General features: G+C 44.1%; 2 protein-coding genes across 2 annotated transcripts; both read left to right on the top strand.

Moving 5' to 3' along the window:
• Positions 1–551: 551 nt before the first annotated feature.
• Positions 552–2429, top strand: LOC129601092 (uncharacterized). Its single transcript, XM_055499816.1, has 3 exons — positions 552–774; positions 837–1099; positions 1638–2429. The coding sequence occupies exons 1-3, from the start codon at positions 552–554 to the stop codon at positions 2427–2429; spliced, it is 1278 nt and encodes a 425-aa protein (XP_055355791.1).
• Positions 2430–2873: 444 nt separating this feature from the next.
• Positions 2874–4620, top strand: LOC129601084 (uncharacterized). Its single transcript, XM_055499807.1, has 6 exons — positions 2874–3062; positions 3128–3184; positions 3246–3389; positions 3494–3747; positions 3823–3895; positions 3972–4620. Exons 1-6 carry the CDS (start codon positions 3005–3007, stop codon positions 4421–4423), a joined length of 1038 nt encoding a protein of 345 aa, XP_055355782.1. The 5' UTR covers positions 2874–3004; the 3' UTR covers positions 4424–4620.
• The last annotated feature ends 14482 nt before the right edge of the window (positions 4621–19102 follow it).

Here is a 19102-nt window from a genome sequence, read left to right as displayed (position 1 = left end):
TGCTTGAAAACTGGAACCAAACCGTGGATGAAAAATCCTATGCTATGTCTACGAGAAACTTCAGATGCCTCGATTTTCTCTTAGAACTCATAAAGAACAACCTGCTTGGTATCAAAATTCTTGTAATTTTTTTCTCTTTTGTTTGAGATATTGGTTGACGGTTTTGGTTGGGAAATGCGCAAGCTGCAAGCGTTTGTACTCAACAGGCCGATGGCCAGCCCGGAATTTGGCTGATTGAGTACAGATAAGTAGCTGGTTGCGCGCGTTTTGTGAGTGTAACAAAATTTTGAAGTCCATTGTATTGCATATTAACGCTATGAGTGCGAACTTATTGTCATGCTTTTATAGTTGAAGTTTCGACTGAAGGTACGCAGTGTGCAATCGTACGTTTTTTGGACGGCGTTAAACAGCATTGTCCTGAGAGATGAAGGTGCGTCTTTTTATTTTACATTTGGATAGTCTGAATTCTGAAGTTTGCGAGTACTATATTGGCTAATCGGCTACCGAATACAGCGCTGATTGGCCCAACAACACCTGTCCCCACGACCACAATGATAGCCGTCAGTAGTCTCATAACTCTCATTACGACACAGAGCAGCACTTCCCCCTCGACAAAGCCCACGAGCACCGCAGCGCTGCAGAATTCTCTGACCTGTTCTTTTGAGGAAAATCTCTGCGGATGGTCAACGGAGACCACGGACGCCTTCCAATGGCAGCGTGTGAGCACTGTCCCGGCCTCATCGCATAATAGCAACGCGCAGCCCGATACCGATGGTAAAAGCAGACTGAGCTGTGAATACTCGGTGAATTTCCCTGTTTTCAATCCAGCTTTGTAGGGTTCTTCTTGTTCGCGCAAGGCAGCACATTGACCGCCGCCGAGCGAGCGCACTTGGTATCCAATTCCATCATACTGCAGGCGCGGGCGATTCTGCGCGTTTATGTATACGCCACCGCGGCGGCGGGTGATGGGATCTACGTCAATCTGAATTTTGCCGATGGGGAACAAGTGACCATTTCACGACAGATTCTGGGCTCGATTACCTTCAACATGTGGGCTCCGTACAGCGTGGTGCTCGAAACCCTCCACAGGGAGTTCAGCGTATGTTGGCGCGGCTAATCGTATACCGAAGTCAGTTAGCCTGCAGCGGTTAAAAGAATAGACTAAAAGCAATTGAAGAAAGATGCCGCAAATGACTGCAGATAATGCGCAGATAAATGTTTAAATCTCTCTTGGTAATGTAGCAAAAAGGATCAATAATATTATAATTATGAATTTATTTCTGTAGTATTTTTATTTTTTTTTTTTGATAATTTCGGTTAGCATTTTGTATGGCCGTACTTGAAAACATATTATTGCACCATTCCTAAAATTTATTCCGAACACGAGAAATATTTATTGTCGAAACGCTTACGGACCAAGCTACCTGCTAATCAATATCACTTTATTAGTCCGTTTTTATATTCTTTTTACTTTAGCACTTTGACCTTTTTTTCGTATTTCACTAGACGTAAGCGCAGTCGAAGAGTTCCTGCCCTTATTAACTGTCTGTAAGGTCTCAACTACAGTGATAGAATACTGAGTCATCTAGCGCGGAATTGTCAATTTTTTCGATCTGTCTTTTCACCTTTTGTTGCAGATTGTGATTGGAGCCGGAGTGATGAGTGTCCGCTGTTTCGGACTAGACGAGATTACCTTAGCGCCGGAGGGCGAGTTCATTTGCTGTGGCAGCCCAATTTTGCTCGCAACGACCCCGCGCACCACCACCGAACGCACCACACCCGGGTCGCAGCCAGCTGTGACCGACGCTAACGACAGCAGCACCGCTGTTGACACCGTGTCCAGCCCGCTGCCCACAACCACAGTTTCCACGACAATCAGTACCTTGACCTTAACGACGCAGCCAGCAGTTGTCCTGTTCACCACGCCTCCCCACACGACCATCCAAGAGACAAGCAGCTCAGCACAGTCAACCACAGCTACTTCCGAAAGCTTTTCCGTTAACCCGACGGCTGCGGCGTTTGTTAACCCTAATACCACCACAGTTACCGACACCTGTAACATCGGATGTAGCAGCGCTCCTTTGACATGTCGCTGTCAAAAAGGCGTGGTTAGCATGGACGAAACGGACTTCCAAACCACGGATGCCGTTGAAACAATCTTTGCTGGGGACAGCACCTATCCATGCCGCACACATCTACGTAACCTGCATTTGTGGCTTCTCAAAACGGGGGGAGTGCCCAGCGCCCGCTCCACTAATGTGCATCTACCGACGCTGGTCACGTGTGCGAAAGGTCAATTTCATTTCAGTGAGGAAGATCCCGACGCGGTCGAGTCCAGCAGTTTGGTGTTTCGCATGGAGTCTGTCGACTTGAAATGTCGGAATATCTTTGTTCAGTTCTTAAAACGAATGGCATCTCTGCGTAAATAGAGACCTTCAAACGTTTTGTCAGGCTAGCAGTGTTTCTTGGTCAAGTTTTGCACGCTTGCGGTTGGTGAGATTGCCTTTTGCGTTACAGCTGCGATCCGCTGCTCTAAACGGTGTTTATCACTTTATCTTATCAGTTGTGATGGTAAAGAGAATAACGAATGATAACGAATTTAAATTATGAAAACGCAACATTTGTGTTCATTGCAAGAAACTTCAATCAGTCAACAGATAGCGCAGCATAACTTTGCGGGATCATGTGAAGCCTGTCGAACAACTGGGAATTAGTAACGGAATAATACAATACCCTGCAAACATTGACATCAGCACAGAGTCTGAATTTGATAAACCGATTTCCTTATCTTTGGTCAGCTGTTCCGGCTACCAAAAAACGTCAAATGAGCCCTTATCGGCAAATTCACTAATACAATTTTCGATAACACGCAATTCACCTACAATTCACTTACAATCTTACGCCGCACAGTGTGAACTGTTATCAGTGATCACACTGCTGTAAGCTGTTAGGCTGTTTGGTTTTCAAAGAAATCATTGGTCTAAACACCGAATAAGATTTGACAATGACCTCGAATCCGATACACAGCAGGGGTCAGCTTGCGCTTTGCATATGGATTTCAGGTAAATTTATACGTGAGTGAGTAACATACTGTTCCAGTGTCCTTTGACAAATTTGCTTCGTCTAGGTTGCATACTGTCTCTTGTTGGAGCAGCGTCGACAGACCCGGAGCTAAAGAATGAAGGTAATGCGTCGTTTAGCTTGTCTTCGGCGGTTCGTTAAATTTATCGTTCCCTTGACGAAAGGCGTGTCCTGCCAGTTTGCCGGGAATTTGTGCGGCTGGACTGCTACTCCAGAAAAGACATGGAAGAATTCATCGACTCCGTTAACGGCTTTTTCCGTTAGTCCAATAGGAGAGCTGTCACTCAATATCCTCCCCACTCCAGGAGGTTCGTAAAGGGAATGTGACAATCAGTTGCAACTTGCAACGTACCTCTCCCAACAGACTTGACTACATATGGCCATTACAGATTGCTATTTTTACATGATCTAGAAAACGAATGGATGATCGCAGTAACGAATTCTGCCACGGCTGCCGAATTACTTTCCGAGCCCATATCTCTTAGCAGCCACCATACTTTGTCGTTTGACGTTGTGCAACAGGATAAAAACGGTTCTCTCGAGCTGCATTTAGTGCCAGTGGATGGATCTCCTCCAATTCTCATCCACACTACCGGATACCAGTGGACTTGGTACACAATACCGAATACGCTGGTTAATCTCCAGCCTCGAGACGGCCTTTTCCGGGTAATCTGTCGCAAGAAACCGTTGTAGCTCGTACGACAGTACAATAAACAATAAATTTAATTGTTCTCCCTCTAGCTAAGGTTCAGTGTGCAAGTGCAAGGTTACGGATTGTGGGCAGGCCTAGCTAATATCGTCCTTATAAAAGCAGGTACTTAAGGAAAATCCGCTTAATCTAATCTTAAATCTTAATCTTAAACCGCTTCCACTTAACGCTCTTTCCTCAGACGATGAAAGTCACGTGACAACTATTTCGGTGGATACGACATCCGCACCACTCTTGACCTCAACCATAGCCGCACCGGCAACGTGCGCCATCGGCTGGGGAACAACACCGATAACGGCCCGCTGTCGTAGAGGTGTCGTAGAGATGGACACAACGGATTTCCAGACCAGCGACGCTGTGGAAGCGGTATTTGCCGGCGACAGCACCTATCCCTGTCGCACACATTTGCGCAATTTGCATTTGTGGCTACTGCGCACGGCGGGAGTCGCCACGTCGCGGTCAAGCCAGCCTCAACCAACAGTTGTGACTTGTGCAAAAGGACAAGTTGCGTTTAGTGAACGAGACCCAGATGCTGCCGAGTCGCCGCACTTGATCTTTCGCACTGCGTCCGTGGATTTCAAATGTCGCAGTTTATTTGTTCAATTTTTGCAGCGCATGGCGTCCATTAAATAAATTGGAGACTTGATTGCAATTGTAGTGAAATTTCACGAGTTCACGGGCTTTTGTTAGGTTGGCGGTTTTGTTCAGCTGCACACTGTGCTGCATGTTTCCATATTAGTTAATGCCGCTCTTTCTCTAACTCGTAGTTTAATGTTAACAAGGACCGGCTAGTGCAAAGGATGTTCGCTTATAAAATGCTGATTATACTGTTTCGATGTCTCAGTTGTTTCCTAGTGTGCTATCAGATCATTTGAAGCACAATGTCTATCAAGCGTCGGGTAACAAGAACAATGGCTCATTCAGCTTTAAACAACAATTAAAAACACAATTAAATATGAATAAAGGGATTAGTTATTTTCTTCCTTCCTTGCTATCTTTCAAGCGTCGATGATAAGAACAATGGCTCATTCAGCATTAAACTGCAGTTGGAAATACAATTGAAATATGAATAACGGATTAGTTATCTTCTCCCCTCCTTATTATGTGCTACTTAATGAGCCGTTGCCGTCTGTTGGTAATTTCGTTCTGCCGTTCCCAGTATTACGTAGTTCAGGGATTACGAAGATCCGCGACAGTACCTTTCCTAACAGTTTTTGGTCATTTGAGCCTATACAAACCGGTACAATCACAGTCGATTATTATTAATCGTATGTTCATGAGTAAAAGTCTGCACTCCATTTGCATTTCTCCATGATTTTGAAAGTCGTTCTGACACTGTTTTGCATAAGCAGGCGCAATTTTGGATCCGATTAGAATCAGTCCATCGGACAAGATGCTGCGGTTGCTTCTAGCCATGAGTGTTGTTGCGCGAGTATATAGCGCAAGCGTGTTCTGTGGGTCATGAGCAGCAAAAAGGGGAATCGCATGTCATTGCTTACGCCAGCCGATCACTGACAAAGTATGAACGTAATTATGGTGCAACGCATCTTGAACTTTTAGCCGTAATATACGCAATAGAGAAATTCCACTCATATTTAGCGGGAGGATTGCCGTTTAAGGTAATTACTGATTGTTCGGCGATAGGCTATCTCATTAAAGGCAAGGATGTGAACCCGAGGTTAGCGCGATGGTTATTAAGGTTAAATCCTTATAATTTTGAAATTATTTACAGAAAGGGTTCGGAGAATTTAGTAGCCGACTGTCTATCCCGTTATCCGATTATAGAGAGCGAAATATTTTTTGCAAAACTTACGGAATTCCCAAATATTGATATGAAAGTTTTGCAGAGAGGAGATCAGTTTATTAATAATATTATCAGAATTCTATCTGGCGATACGACTACTACAGAGTATAGAGATAAAATCGTTTACTATGTACTTAAGCAGGATTTAGTGTATCGTCGCGTTATAAAAGAAGGTCATCAGCTGTTACTCTTGGTCATACCAAAGTCGTTGAGACCTAGGCTTTTATATAATTGTCATGACACGGTTACTAGTGGCCATCTCGGAATCTCCAGAACGTATGAAAAAATCAAAAATAAGTATTATTGGCCCGGATGTTTAGAGGATGTTGCAAGATACGTCTCAAGTTGTTTGAGCTGTCAGCAGATTAAAGACCCTGTTGGAAAGTTGCGCGGCTATTTACAGCCGATGAACACTCGGCTGCTGTTTCAGCAAGTACATATTGATCTATGCGGACCGTTCCCGGTTACCGCTAGACGTAATATGTATGTTATTCTGGCTATAGAAAGTATTACACGGTTTGTAATACTGCAGCCGATATCCGCCGCAACTGCTGCAAACGTTGCTCACTTCATTGTGGAGAAAATTCTTTTAGTGCATGGGTCAATTAAGGAAATAATAACGGACAAAGGAACGTGTTTTACGGGATCATTGACTCAGCAGATCTTCAAACTATTTAATATAAGCCACATTACTTGAACTACCGCTCATCATCAAAGTAATGGGCTGGCTGAGCGAGCAATACGAACTTTCAAAGAGATTTTGTCACATTTTATTTCAGAAAGTCAAAAGAATTGGGACACTTTAATTGCCCCTATTCAGTATGTGATGAACACGACCAAAAATGATACTACCAAATACTCTCCCTTTCAATTAGTTTATGGAAGGGATCCTCAGTCTCCACTTGATGTAGCATTAAACTACAATGCGTACGAAGAGGTCCAAGACTTAGGCAATTATCTAGCGTTAAAACAGGAATGGCTTGATAAAGCCCGGGAAATCGCGCAGATACGTAGTGCCGACCTTTATGAAGCTGAGGCACCACGTTTTAATTTAAAAAGAAATCAAGCTAGCTTTGAATTAGGTGATTTAGTTTTCCTAAATAAGCCGGTTCATGTAAAAGGACTAGCAAATAAGTTAATTGGTAAATGGAAAGGCCCCTACGAAATTGTTAATAAATTGTCAGAAGTAAACATTGAAATCAAACCGTTGAAAGGAAAGAAAACTCTTGTTGTGCACGTGGAGAAACTTAAAAAGTATTATGAACGAGATGAAAATTCTGATAGTAAAGTTACCGCTATTAGCGAGACTACTGCACAACCTAATAACGGTCCGAATCCGGAAGAAAAATTGCAGAACGCAGTAGGGAGTACGGGGCCGTTAAGTGTAAGTGACGAAAGTCCAGATACTTCTACTGATGAAATTAATAAGCGACCGAGACGGGAAGTTAACAAACCTGTTCGTTATGGCTATTAGATCTAACTAGCATAGTAGCAGTACTCAATTTATAACAGAAATACTGTCTGATTGAACTACTCTGTAGTTTATATGTATTGTAAGTAGTATATTTTTAAAAAAAATGGCTTTCTTGATACTCAGTAGAGGAGAAGACACCGTTGATACTGTGGTTTTCTTTTCCTTTCGATAACGTTGTCTATCGTGTGGGTGAAGGGCTTGAGTGTTGCATGTGTATAGTAATTTTCTTTACATTTTCTGGTCCAGTTTTCTAAAATGTTTCGCCTTTAAGATTATTTTCAAGTTTTTCTAAAATTTTTTGTAGATGGATAAAGAAAGCAGCTCTAGGGCTGTAGATCCGCTGGATCCGCACAGACGGAACCATGTAAGTCCGTACTATAATAGGGTGACATTAACTGAGAAAAGAGAAGGAATCGTAGACGTAACTTTTTGTCATATGGAGGGTACGGGTGACTTGGATGAGTCGATTGGTCAGTGCTTGCGTCATAATTTTTCGCAAGGCAGCAAGCGAGCTGCCCGAGCGCAAGAGCTCCGTAACGATGACCTCGCGCAGTTAGTTCTATCAGTGCGCAGAGATTTGTGTGGCATGTGCGCACCGGTAGTCGAGACCGTGTTAGCTATGTTTGCTGCGCAGAAGGCATCGGAGACTCCGGGGCCAGCAGGGGTAGCCGAGGCATTGCAGGCGCTTGCTTTTAGAGAAGAAAAATGTGCTTGTCGTAATTTTCAGCATCCTCATATTTTTTGTTTACAAGGCGATGCGATCACTCTACGTGCATCAGAGCTATATGGGTGTGAAGCGAAGCTAGAGGACGGTAACCACTGTGGGTCACAGTGTCAGCAGGTGGCTGTATTCGTACCTAGACGTGAAGAGGGACGAGTAACGGGACATGAAAAGAGAAACTATTGTTACATGCATCTGACTATGTTAGAAGGCCACCTTATGTGTCCCTGTGGCAGCGCACCACGTGAGATGTACGATAACGTGCAGGGCGAATTCTGCGATGCGTTACATGTTTACCATCAGAATTGTTTCGTTCGATGCCCGCATAGTCCATGCGTCACACTAATTGAAGGTAGTACGTACATCTTACCAAAAGATCTCAACCCGCAGTACAGTATCGATACAACGGCAAACCCCATCGTGCAGACTCATTATTTCAAGTGCCGTATGTGTACAGTACCTGTAATGTACCAGCTTAATGCTAACGGTCATCCGGTAATTAAGCAGGCCTGCTCATGCCATCTTGTAGAGACTGCCGTTGGGCGGCGAATTTTTCTAAGCGGAGAAGAACTGATTGGACTGGTTGAGCTAAGCCGGTTGGTAGACCGGTTACCAGTTTGCATGTGCCGGGTGGAAGTAGTACCACCTTGTAAGTGGGTAAAACAAGAGGAAGGATCGGAGAATATGGATGATGATACTTCTGATGATTCAGATTCAGATTCAGATGGTGCAGAACCAAAGACACCGCAAAGCGAAAATAGCAGTAATGTGACCAGCACGGCGGTCGAGGAAGGCGGAAATTGCACAATAATGAGCTGTAACGGGTTAAAGTTCAGAAATCTGGCTATGCTCTTTACAGTAATTGCAATCTTTGGTATGGCAGAACCGTTTGCGATGACAGCCTGTGACTGCGATGCCCCGCAGTTTCTAGGAGTTGTATCGTTTAGGGATTTTCAAGATTGTTTTCCAGCGCGAACGCAAGTCAATAGCACTTCGGTAATATATAGTATGTACGAATTCAAACCCGACGTTACCTTAATTAAAGGTTTTGCGTGTCGGATCGTAAAAAAGGGCATTAAAGTGGTATCATTCTGGACAGGTAGTACGGATACTACCTATTATGAAAGCCCATATGTCATGACCGAAGGAGAGTGTTGGAAGTTGGTATACACTCATAAATGTCAGGGCAATAATATGGTGCAAGAAGGCACCGTTTGGAAGTACGATACGGAACCCACTGTCAGCTCTAGTTACTTACGCACAATGGTGGCAGAAGTCAAACATTGCATTGTAGAATCTATGACCTTTGAAAAACCAGCAGGAGAAGAGGCAGTTTACGGGGTGACTGGGAAGTTGGCAGAGCATACGAATCAAAGCTTTGTGGTCAAACAGGGTATAACTTACGTTTGGCCTAAGCAGTCCGAAGTCGTTGATGAGTGTCATTTACGGCAAGTCTATTCGGGCGCCGGAAAGATACGAGCGGAAATCGATAGAGCAATTAATAATACTGTCGCATACTTACATGACAGCGACTCGCAAATGGATTTCCGGCTGCTGCCTGAGGTCGAAAAGTGTGGCCATAGAGTTTTCCCGGTAGACGGTGAGCCGTATGTTTTCGTAATGGTTAATTTCCCGGAGTCTCGAAAGGACAACGAAAAAGTAATAGCAAACAGTACAAAATTGTCAGCGGATGCGTACTTAGCTGCCCATTTCAATTACTATGAAAATCAGATGATTTCATACCTTAATCGTTTGCAGACAGAAATCGTTAACATTGATTGTGCGGCCGACAGGTTGAAAAGTCTTACAGTTATGTTGGCGTCTAAGTACAGTTCTCTCCTAGCAGCTCAGATTTTAAACTATCCAGAGTGCTATAGGGTAAATTCTTTTGGGCCTACTGGTATACTTTCCAAGTGCAAGCCGGTCAAGGTTAATTTTGGAGCTGTTCGCGTGAAGCACTGTGGGTACCAGCCCGTGTACAAAAATTATACCATTGGATCAGATGGCAAAACCCTAATCAGACGAACAGGTTGTGTGTTTGTTAATTCGATGGTAAATTTCGAAGGAAAGGTTTATGATTTCAAACATAAAAAATGGATTTTAATGAACGCATCTCGTGTGGCACAATCGGTTCACACAAGTTCGTTTTTTTCTTCTATTGTTGATAAAAGTGAAAATGTTTTATTACATTCTTTACGCACGGATCCTGTAGAGATGTTACATTTTATTTCTGAGATTAATGGACTTTTAATGGAGAATCAGTCACCATCACTGGGCGCATATTTGTCGACCAGTTTTAATAATACTGAAATCAGAGAAACTTCTTCGTTTGTATCGACTGTAAAGACTACGGTTAAAACAGTGTTTGGCGGGGCACTTACGGTTGGAGTTTTATTTTTGCTGTTTCGTTACACGTCCTTATTTCAGTGGATGGCTGGTGCAGCCTGGTCGGTACTGCGCTCGTGCGCCACGACCTGTTGTCCACGGACAAGTAGCACGTCACGTAACGTGCGAATGCGAGTACTTTTTAGACGAGGAGATCGTCGAGTCACGTTCTCGGAACCGGTAGTCAGTGAGTCGGACGCAGTTGTTCAGACGGTACCGGAAGAAGGCGATGTACCTATCTGACTGTGATAACTCGGCGGTATAGCAATATTATGTATATTGTAGTAATTTTTCGTTTAATCTGAATATGTTATAAAATAATTTTAAAAAAAAAATTATTTTTCTATAAATATAAAAGTGTGCTCTGACTTTGTGTAGTATTCTGTGACACGTCTTGCATTATATTATAAAAATAAACAAAAACATTAATCTAACCGTAATAATTTAAAAAAATCGCAAAAATAATATGCATAATCACAGTGTGGAATAATGTACTACCTCAGATGTACAGTGTGAATGTGCTGCGTGTGGTTCATATTGTAATGTTATTGTGCTTAACATATAGTATTGTATGTACAAGTAGTTCTAACCGACAGCCACTAGTTAATGGGAATCAGGGAGTTACAATTATCTTTATATTATAGTCATGTATATGGATGTGCAAGTTACATTTCAGAAGATCCTGTCAGCTGGGAAACTTGCCAAGTTAACCAAAATGGCTAACAAGTATCCGTTTAGTCCACAGTCCCGACGGTTCTTTCAGCAGTACCCCCACCGGGAGCAGTTGCGGAGCACTGTAGTGATCCCGGAGAACAGTGCGCTGGCGAGACATGCACGGAGCAGTGCGGGGGCGTGCATTACCAGTGAACAGCAGTTGATGGGAAACTCCAGTGGAAGTGGTGTCATTGGAGCATGCAGTGCAAGTGATAGCATTGCGAGTGCTTGTGCGAGTCAGTGCACAGTGATATGTGTGTCCGGCGTGAGTGATGGCGCGGACGAGATGAGACCCTGTGCGAGTCAGTGTACAGCGGTAGATGTGTCCGGCGTGAGTCTTGGCGCGGGCAAGTTGGTTAACGGTGGCAGTTGTGACACTGGAAAGTCGATATCCAGTGTGAGCGGTGGTTTTGCGGAGATGATGCCGGTCAGTACGAGTGCCAACACTGGCGAGTGCAGTGTCAGTGCTGTTGGTGGTACTGGCGAGTATGGTGACAGAGTGCATGGTGAAGATGATCGAAAGACTGTCAGTACGAGTGCCGGCATTGGAGAGTGCCATACCAATGCGAGTGGCGGTACTGGCGAGAATGGCAGCATTATGAATGGTGTCGGTGGGCGGAAAAGTGTCAATGCAAGTGTGGGCATTGGCGAGTGTGCGTGTGTGGAGAATACAGATGCAGAGTACATTGCCAAACATGATGGAATGTTGCGAGCGTGTGAAGAAGTGTTAGCCGGATACGTACAGCAAATGGGAGACGCGTTGCCATTTCCAGACGAATTCACGTGGATGGCAGCGGAGTTAGCCAGAACTAGAGTGCAGCTCCGGACATTGGTGCCACACGGTGCTCGTTTTACGGTGGAATCTCCGGCGGAAGTGCGGTATGGCCGTCATGTCGTGTACGATATGGATTACTTCATGTTTGGCCAGTACCTATACTACAGTGGCGACGACGGCGCGATGCGGTACGAGAACGAATACGGCTTTGTGTATAAGGAGTGCAGCGCACGGAAGGAGTTAGTGTTAACTGGTGAACATCCGCGATTCTTCAATCCATTTAAGTTTTTCCTGGAGGACGAAGTTAGGGATGCGCGCGGGATGCGGTTATATCAGAGTACGTTACCTGAGTTGCGCATCCAGCATATCATGCGTGGGGTGATGGAGCGGCGAGAGCAAGTGTCAATGAATGAGGCGCCAGATTACAGCGGCATAATGGAAACGCTTGATTTTGCGGATCGGTTAGCACAGGCGGAAGCGGAGTCAGAAGTCGTGAACGCAGACGAAGAAGATGCCGGTTACCACGAGACGCCGACGGGGTCAAGTGCTGATGCGGTGCCAATGCAGTCCATACCGATAGAGGAGATGGATACAGATTCGGTGGTTGCCATACCGGAAGGAGGCGAGTGCCATCCGAGTTAAGGGATGGTGGTCACCTTCCGGGACGGTCGGACTCGAGCGTCTGGACGGATTGCGGAGCGCGAGTGAGTATTAAAGCGACCCATGACGAGGACGTCATGATCCATAGGAGAGGCGTGTTGCGCGAGTATATAGCGCAAGCGTGTTCTGTGGGTCATGAGCAGCATGCATCATGAATCACATACATATTCATCATCATAACGGGCGTGCTTAAAATGGATACAGTTGCGGATGCGGTTGAATGCGGTTGGTTGTTGTGGTTGAGTGCAGGATAGTTTGTTGTTGTGAGCAAGTCAAAGGTTGTGGTTTGACGATAACAAGCAAATGATTGAGCGTGAAGAAAGGAATGAATCATTGTGTAAACCAATAGTGTGTCTTTGTTGTCTGCAATGTTTTATCTCTCGTAACATGTATTAAGTGCCTGGCTAAAAAAGTAGTGTGTGATGAAGTTGTCAAATGATTTAGTACATCACCAACCAGCCTCGGATCAACTTCCCTTGGAATATCTGCCTTTTTTGTATTGCATGTATTCTGTTAGCATTCGAGTTGTTTGTGTCTGCTAATCTGAATAAAAGGTCATTGGGTCGGATCAGTTGTGGCCGCTTTCACGTTATAACTAGCAGCAGTAGAAAGGTCATATCCACCGAGTCGATCAGCACCTTTTAGTTACGTGACAGTGTCGTGGGTGAGTGATTGCGGTCGTAACAAACTAATTATGCCAGTACTTATCCATTTATTGCGGCGAATGTTAGTAGTGTGTCCGCTGTGTCGTAGAAACGGGCATATAAATGCACGGCACAGTAAATCAACTTTTGATAAAATTACCTAATTGAATTTGGCACTGGTAAAGTAAGAAAGCGCTTAACAGAAAGCAAAGAAGTAGTGGCATGTTCTTTAGATTACTGCAGCATTTTCCCTACAGTGGTTATAAATGCCAGTAGCTGATTAAAAATTTTGAACGTAATGTCGGAGCATATTACGTGCCTTTTCGAGCTTAATTGTAGTCAGAACTCAAAGGTACCATGACGCATTAAAATGTTTAAAATCGTCACAACAGTATGCGTCTTTTATGTAGTTGCCGGTACTGATGCCTACCGCTGCCCGGGTCCCGAATGGCATGCGCGCGAAAACACCGCCCATTGTTATTATTTGGATCGCCCCGACCTTGATCAGACGGGAAAATCATGGGAAGAAGCTACTCAGGAGTGCCAGATTCGGGGTGGAAATTTAGCCGATTCTTACAGCCTGGCTGATTTGGTATGTGGTTGATAAAAACAGAAACGTTCATAGTGCTTACTTTAACATAGAACTGTAGTAGTATGCGTTTTCAGGAATACATATTTGAAGTCACGACTTTACAATCCTCCTGCCATGGGCCTGCTGGATTATTCGTACTTTTATTACTCGCTCGATTTGTCTTATGCAACTGGAGAATGGAAATGGCAGACTAGTGGGCGCGTGTTCACCGAGGGAGATTTAGGGTCATAGTAAGAAACTATTTTGTTTTGTTTGATCTGGGACATCATGATTGCAGATAGCACTTGTTATACGAGTACTTTCGTGGCACTGACGCGGTTCCACATACATATTAATCATACGGCACAATCCAAAGAAGAATGATCGTCAGATATAATAAATCTGCGGAACTGACAATGGCAGAATATTTAAAGCAGTTCATTATGTATTGATCCATGATATGGTTACTGATCCGTTGTAACGGAATCTGTCTTTACGTAGCAATCCTAATCGCGACGCCTACTTTACTTCTGCGTCAGCGACCGAACGTGCCAAGATGCGTGTGGCCATTAGGCACCGCGAAGACAACTACGTTGATGTTGTTATACCACAGCCAGGTGGTCTTTTCGGGACGACACCTCGCAAAGGCAATTTTATCTGCAAAGCCGCACACTGTAAGCGTTTTTCGTTACTTTGTAGCTTTTTGCATCTGTAGTTCTTTTTATTTTAAAAGCAAATCTTTAAGTAAACTTTCTTTGCAGTAAGTTCAAGATACGTACTTAAAAAAATGGTGAACACATAGCACCGAAACAAAAACAAACACTGGCTTGAATTAATATGAAATATATCATGGCGGCACTGGCGGGGTACGTCAATGCGATGCGGTGGCTCGCACACGAGGGAGAGAATCCACAGCAGTTTTGTATTTATTTATAGCGAAGTTTGTTAGCTTTGCTGGCCCGCCTTTGCCTTTGCACGTATGTAGCGTAATACTGTATTACAGTTGAATTACGATAAGCCAGAGTGTTTTCAAAGTCTCTAACTGTAAATAATAAGAAAAAGTTAAAAAAAGGAAAGTATGTAGCACTTCGCAGAGGGCCTCTAGATTTCCCCTCGTACATTCAGGGAAATCTTGTTTTCCCCAGCACCGCTGCCGCTTCCGATGAAATACTTTTTAAGCAAGCGCCTACTAATTTTTTACGGGAAGGCTTCTAACCATTATATGGTAGATTCTTCTTCTGATAGTTATCGTGGTCTCATTTGCTGCAGTTCGAGTCATTTTTCTTTGTTCATCTTTCTTGTTGTACAGCTTCCCGTCCACTATGTAAAACTGAGCAATGGTGGAGCTACATCAGTGGACGTTGCTGGATGTTCCATCGTCAGTTGGCCACTTGGGATGCCGCTCAGAAGATTTGCTCGTACGCGCAAACATTACGCTGTCAAAGCTCTTACTGTGTTTGCCAACAGTGATCAGGGATAAGCGGAAATCCAAAGCTTTCTTACTGATTGCAGTGACCAAGGGGGCTATATTGGCGTACCAAACAATGACGAAGAGAACACCCGCATTACAGTCTGGGAGCGCTCCGTTAGCGTCTCTGATGCGTGGTTAGGGCTAAAGTTCACGAAAGGCCCGAATACCAATCCAGAAAATGTCCAGTGGGCAGACGGAACGTCCATGTTCGATCATGCGTACAATCAATGGACTGTAAACGATATTACCAGTTATCTGTAAGAAGCCCTTAAATAAATAATTTACACAAACAAGATCCAATTTAGTGAAAGACGTTTGTATAGCTTCCAGTTATCCGATAACACGCAATATTGCGGCATTCACAAAAGATCGCTTTCAACGACGCAGCAGTCGAAGTGGGAGTTGAGCGCAAGCTGTAATACACCGCGAGCCTTTGCATGCGAAACCGATACTGGTATACAAACTAAATATACAATATAATGAATAACATTCTTGGACTTACGATATTACGGTTAATGGAAAAATATTAAACGTTTTCCAGAAAAGTGTCCATACGGATGGGAACATTACAACGGATACTGCTACCGCGTCGAAGGCGCCGATGACAAGTTGGCTAACTGGGGCGAAGCATCGTCACTGTGCGCGGGATCGGGTGGCCACTTGGCGATTATACAAGAGTACAAATCTTTTTGAAACACATGTTTTGCTCTGATCAAACCGCATGGTCTGCTGCAGCAATTATGTGCATTCGTTTTTGGTGCAACATATTCGACACTCAGCTTCATCGACACAGTATTTCTACTTCGGATTAAGCGGTACGGTGCAATCTGCATCGTGAACGTTTTCTTAATTTCAGTTAGATTTTCTATATTAAGATATTGTGTTGCCGATTTTCAGCGAGCGCTAACGCCGGATTCACCTGGGTAAACATCAGCGAGGCTCAGGAAAGTAGTTACCTGAACTGGGCAACTGGCCAACCCCCCGTTACAAACACACCGCGGTGTGCTTACATGGACCTGACACAAAGTAAGTGCTGTTGCTCAAAAGAGGCTGCAGCATTTCTCTTTGAAAACATTGACCTGTATTCAGCAAACGGCCAGTGGGCAGCCACCACAAACTGTCTGGATCCGATGGGTTATGTGTGCCAAGCCAAAGTGGGCAACGTTAAAATTATCGAATTTGTAAAGCGTAAGTGAAGTACTGTAATGGCAACTTACAAGGCACGATGGCTACCTTGGTGCCTTCATATAACCCTGCTTCGAATAGCGGACGTCAAATGCGATCCGCCTTTTGAGGAATATCATGGCACATGTTTTTACTATTCCGGTCAGCCCGATAATCCCATCAAGAAGACCTGGCAAGAGGCTGTCTTGCACTGCCGGTCATTAAACGCGACACTGGCGGAAATCACCAGTGGTGGTTAAAATGATTTCATCCGAAGTAAGACTTGCTAACACAATTAGAAAGCTAATAACCGCTTGGTAAGTATACATATCCAGTGATCGTACTTGGATCGGGTACAAGAGACAGCCAAGTCAGACCGGCAGCGATATTATTCGATACTCCGATGATCGCATTGTATGCTGTTTGTCTTTGCCTTGCTTGTTATGGTTAATTTGATGGTAATCGAAATTACTCTCGTTAGGTTCCGGGAACGGCCTTTACTAATTATCGTTCATCTTTTGGGCTCGAGAGCAAATACTGCTACGCCATGTTGCCATCGGATCCTCTGTCTCTAACCCCTTTGTGGGGCAAATGGGATGTGGAATCGTGTGATCATGAAACGTTTTTTGCGTGCAGTCACCGTGGACCAATCAGTTAGTACAGATATTTTTTAAAGCCTTTTTGTAAAATCTGAACATGCATTTACATTTTACATACAAATGTATCAGTGAAAATAAAACCATAACATCATGATCATTCTCGTTTTCCTAACCAAATTAGGAAAAATACTTAAAATTTTTATCCTATAAACAACACTTGCCATATTTTATCGTATCGGGCGGGATTTATGCGATTCGAATCACTAGACAGTAACCGAACTGCTTCGTGTTTTTTTTTATTGATTGTCAGGTATAAGACATTTTCTTAATACCCAATTTAACTACGTAATCTACGTTTATCGCTTTATAAATTCTGGCTACATAATGCAAATTAAATTCACACGTAACACTTTAAATACTATCAGATTCACAACTATAAAATAATTACTAATGCCCTGTTTATTTACAACACCAAGTCGTCCCGCTACTAATCTAAGCGCACCAGAATGTGGAGCGGGCTGGGCGTACCTTGAGGGACATTGTTATCAAGTTATTCTGGAAGGGGCACCTTATGATTACGCTTCGCAGATGTGTCGTGGCCAGGATCCGACAGCGAACTTATTATATATTCGCGATGAAAACGAGAGCAATATTATAAGAGGTCGGTCGTTCAAATAGCAGAACCCTCAAGCCGGTAATTAGAACATTTCATACAGCCTGCATATGACACAAACATGTCTCGGTTCCATATATAAAATAAGTATTAAATATCCCGTTCTGAAACGAGCAGTTTTAATTAAATACGTTTTCGTAGACTGCATAAACTATGGTACATCCGCCGTAATTTGCGCACGTGCTGAACTTCTCCGTAGAAAAAGCTCTTTTTATTCTCGTTTGAACTCTTTTTTTAGCGATAAGACTAATTGTGAGCCACTATACTACTGTATTATAAAAAAAATTATAATTGCTGTTCTGCCACACTACAGATCTCATCCGTGGAAGACTGCCGGACATTTCCATACCGGGAATTTCGAGTTACGACTCCTTCTGGATGGGATTAAAGATAACCAGTAAAAATCAATGGCACTGGGCCTATCGCAACGAGCATATTTGGTACCAACCAATGGCATTCACCAACTGGGCGAACGGTAAGGATATCCCGTTTGATTCGGGGCAAAAGATCAGTGTTCTGTTTGACCTTGCTACAGCCATTCAGTTCTTATAGGCCAGCCACACCCATCCCTTACCTATTCACCAGCCGCTCCGAAGTGCGGTTACGTTATTAAGAATACTTATGATATCCCATGGGCAGCCAGCGATTGTGACGTCTACAGACCATATATTTGCAAGAAACAGCCTACTCGAGCAAGTGGAAGTGTGGAAAACACCGAAACTGTTACTGTTTCGCTAGGTATTAATAAGCTCTTTTATCATGAAGAGAATGACGAATTTCAGTTTTCAAAAAACCCAGCTGTTCCTTAGCTCACAGTTCAGTATAAGAAAATGTGTAATCTCGTAGACCCTACAATGGGATGCAAGCCGGGCAACGTAGCGGTGGCTACTGCTATCGTTATTTTAACAACCAGACCGACTGGTACAACGCATTTCAGCATTGCCGCTCTGATGGCGCTCAGTTCCGTCTAGCAGAACTTCACAATCAAGCTAACTTCGAGGAAATTCGGACTTTGTTGAACGGTAGCTGGATTGGAATGGACTGTGTTGAGAAACCATATAGTCCTCGACAGTTTATTTACTTGCACCACCGACAAGTCGCCAATTACACCCCGTGGGAGAGTCAGTTACCGCGGCCCACTGATAACGAAAACTGTCGCCATGTCCAGCAAAGGCATTGTTGCATACAGAGTACAACTGCAATGAAGTGAAACCGTACACGTGACACCGCTAAACCTCGATCCCAGTGTGTGCTTGCAACCGCCCGAGGACGCCGGCTGCCGGCGATGGGGATACGGTCTCGGGAATAAATGCTACTATATGGGCAACGATGCCAACTATTACGGGTCGCGGACGTTCGTGACCCTTCAGGAGGCTCGTCAGTTTTGTCGCGCAAACTTTGGCGGCGACTTGGCCGTTGTGAATTCCGATCGAAAGCAGCAGTTTGTGACCTCGCTGGTTGCCAGTTGGGAAGCCGATTACTGGATTGGCTTGCAAAATCCGTTAGGGGAATGGACAACCGGGGAAAATGTGGCTTTTACCAACTGGGCAGTTAACGAACCACACTTGTCTGAGGGTGATGGATGTGTGGCGTTGCATTCGCAGCGTACTGATTCGGTCTTAATAGGCGACTGGTATGTCAGTCAGTGCGATGCGCC

Source organism: Paramacrobiotus metropolitanus, unplaced genomic scaffold, assembly GCF_019649055.1.
Source record: "Paramacrobiotus metropolitanus isolate TYO unplaced genomic scaffold, Prichtersi_v1.0 Parri_scaffold0000212, whole genome shotgun sequence".
Lineage (NCBI taxonomy): Eukaryota > Metazoa > Tardigrada > Eutardigrada > Parachela > Macrobiotidae > Paramacrobiotus > Paramacrobiotus metropolitanus.
This window is presented reverse-complemented; position numbering and strand designations above follow the sequence as displayed.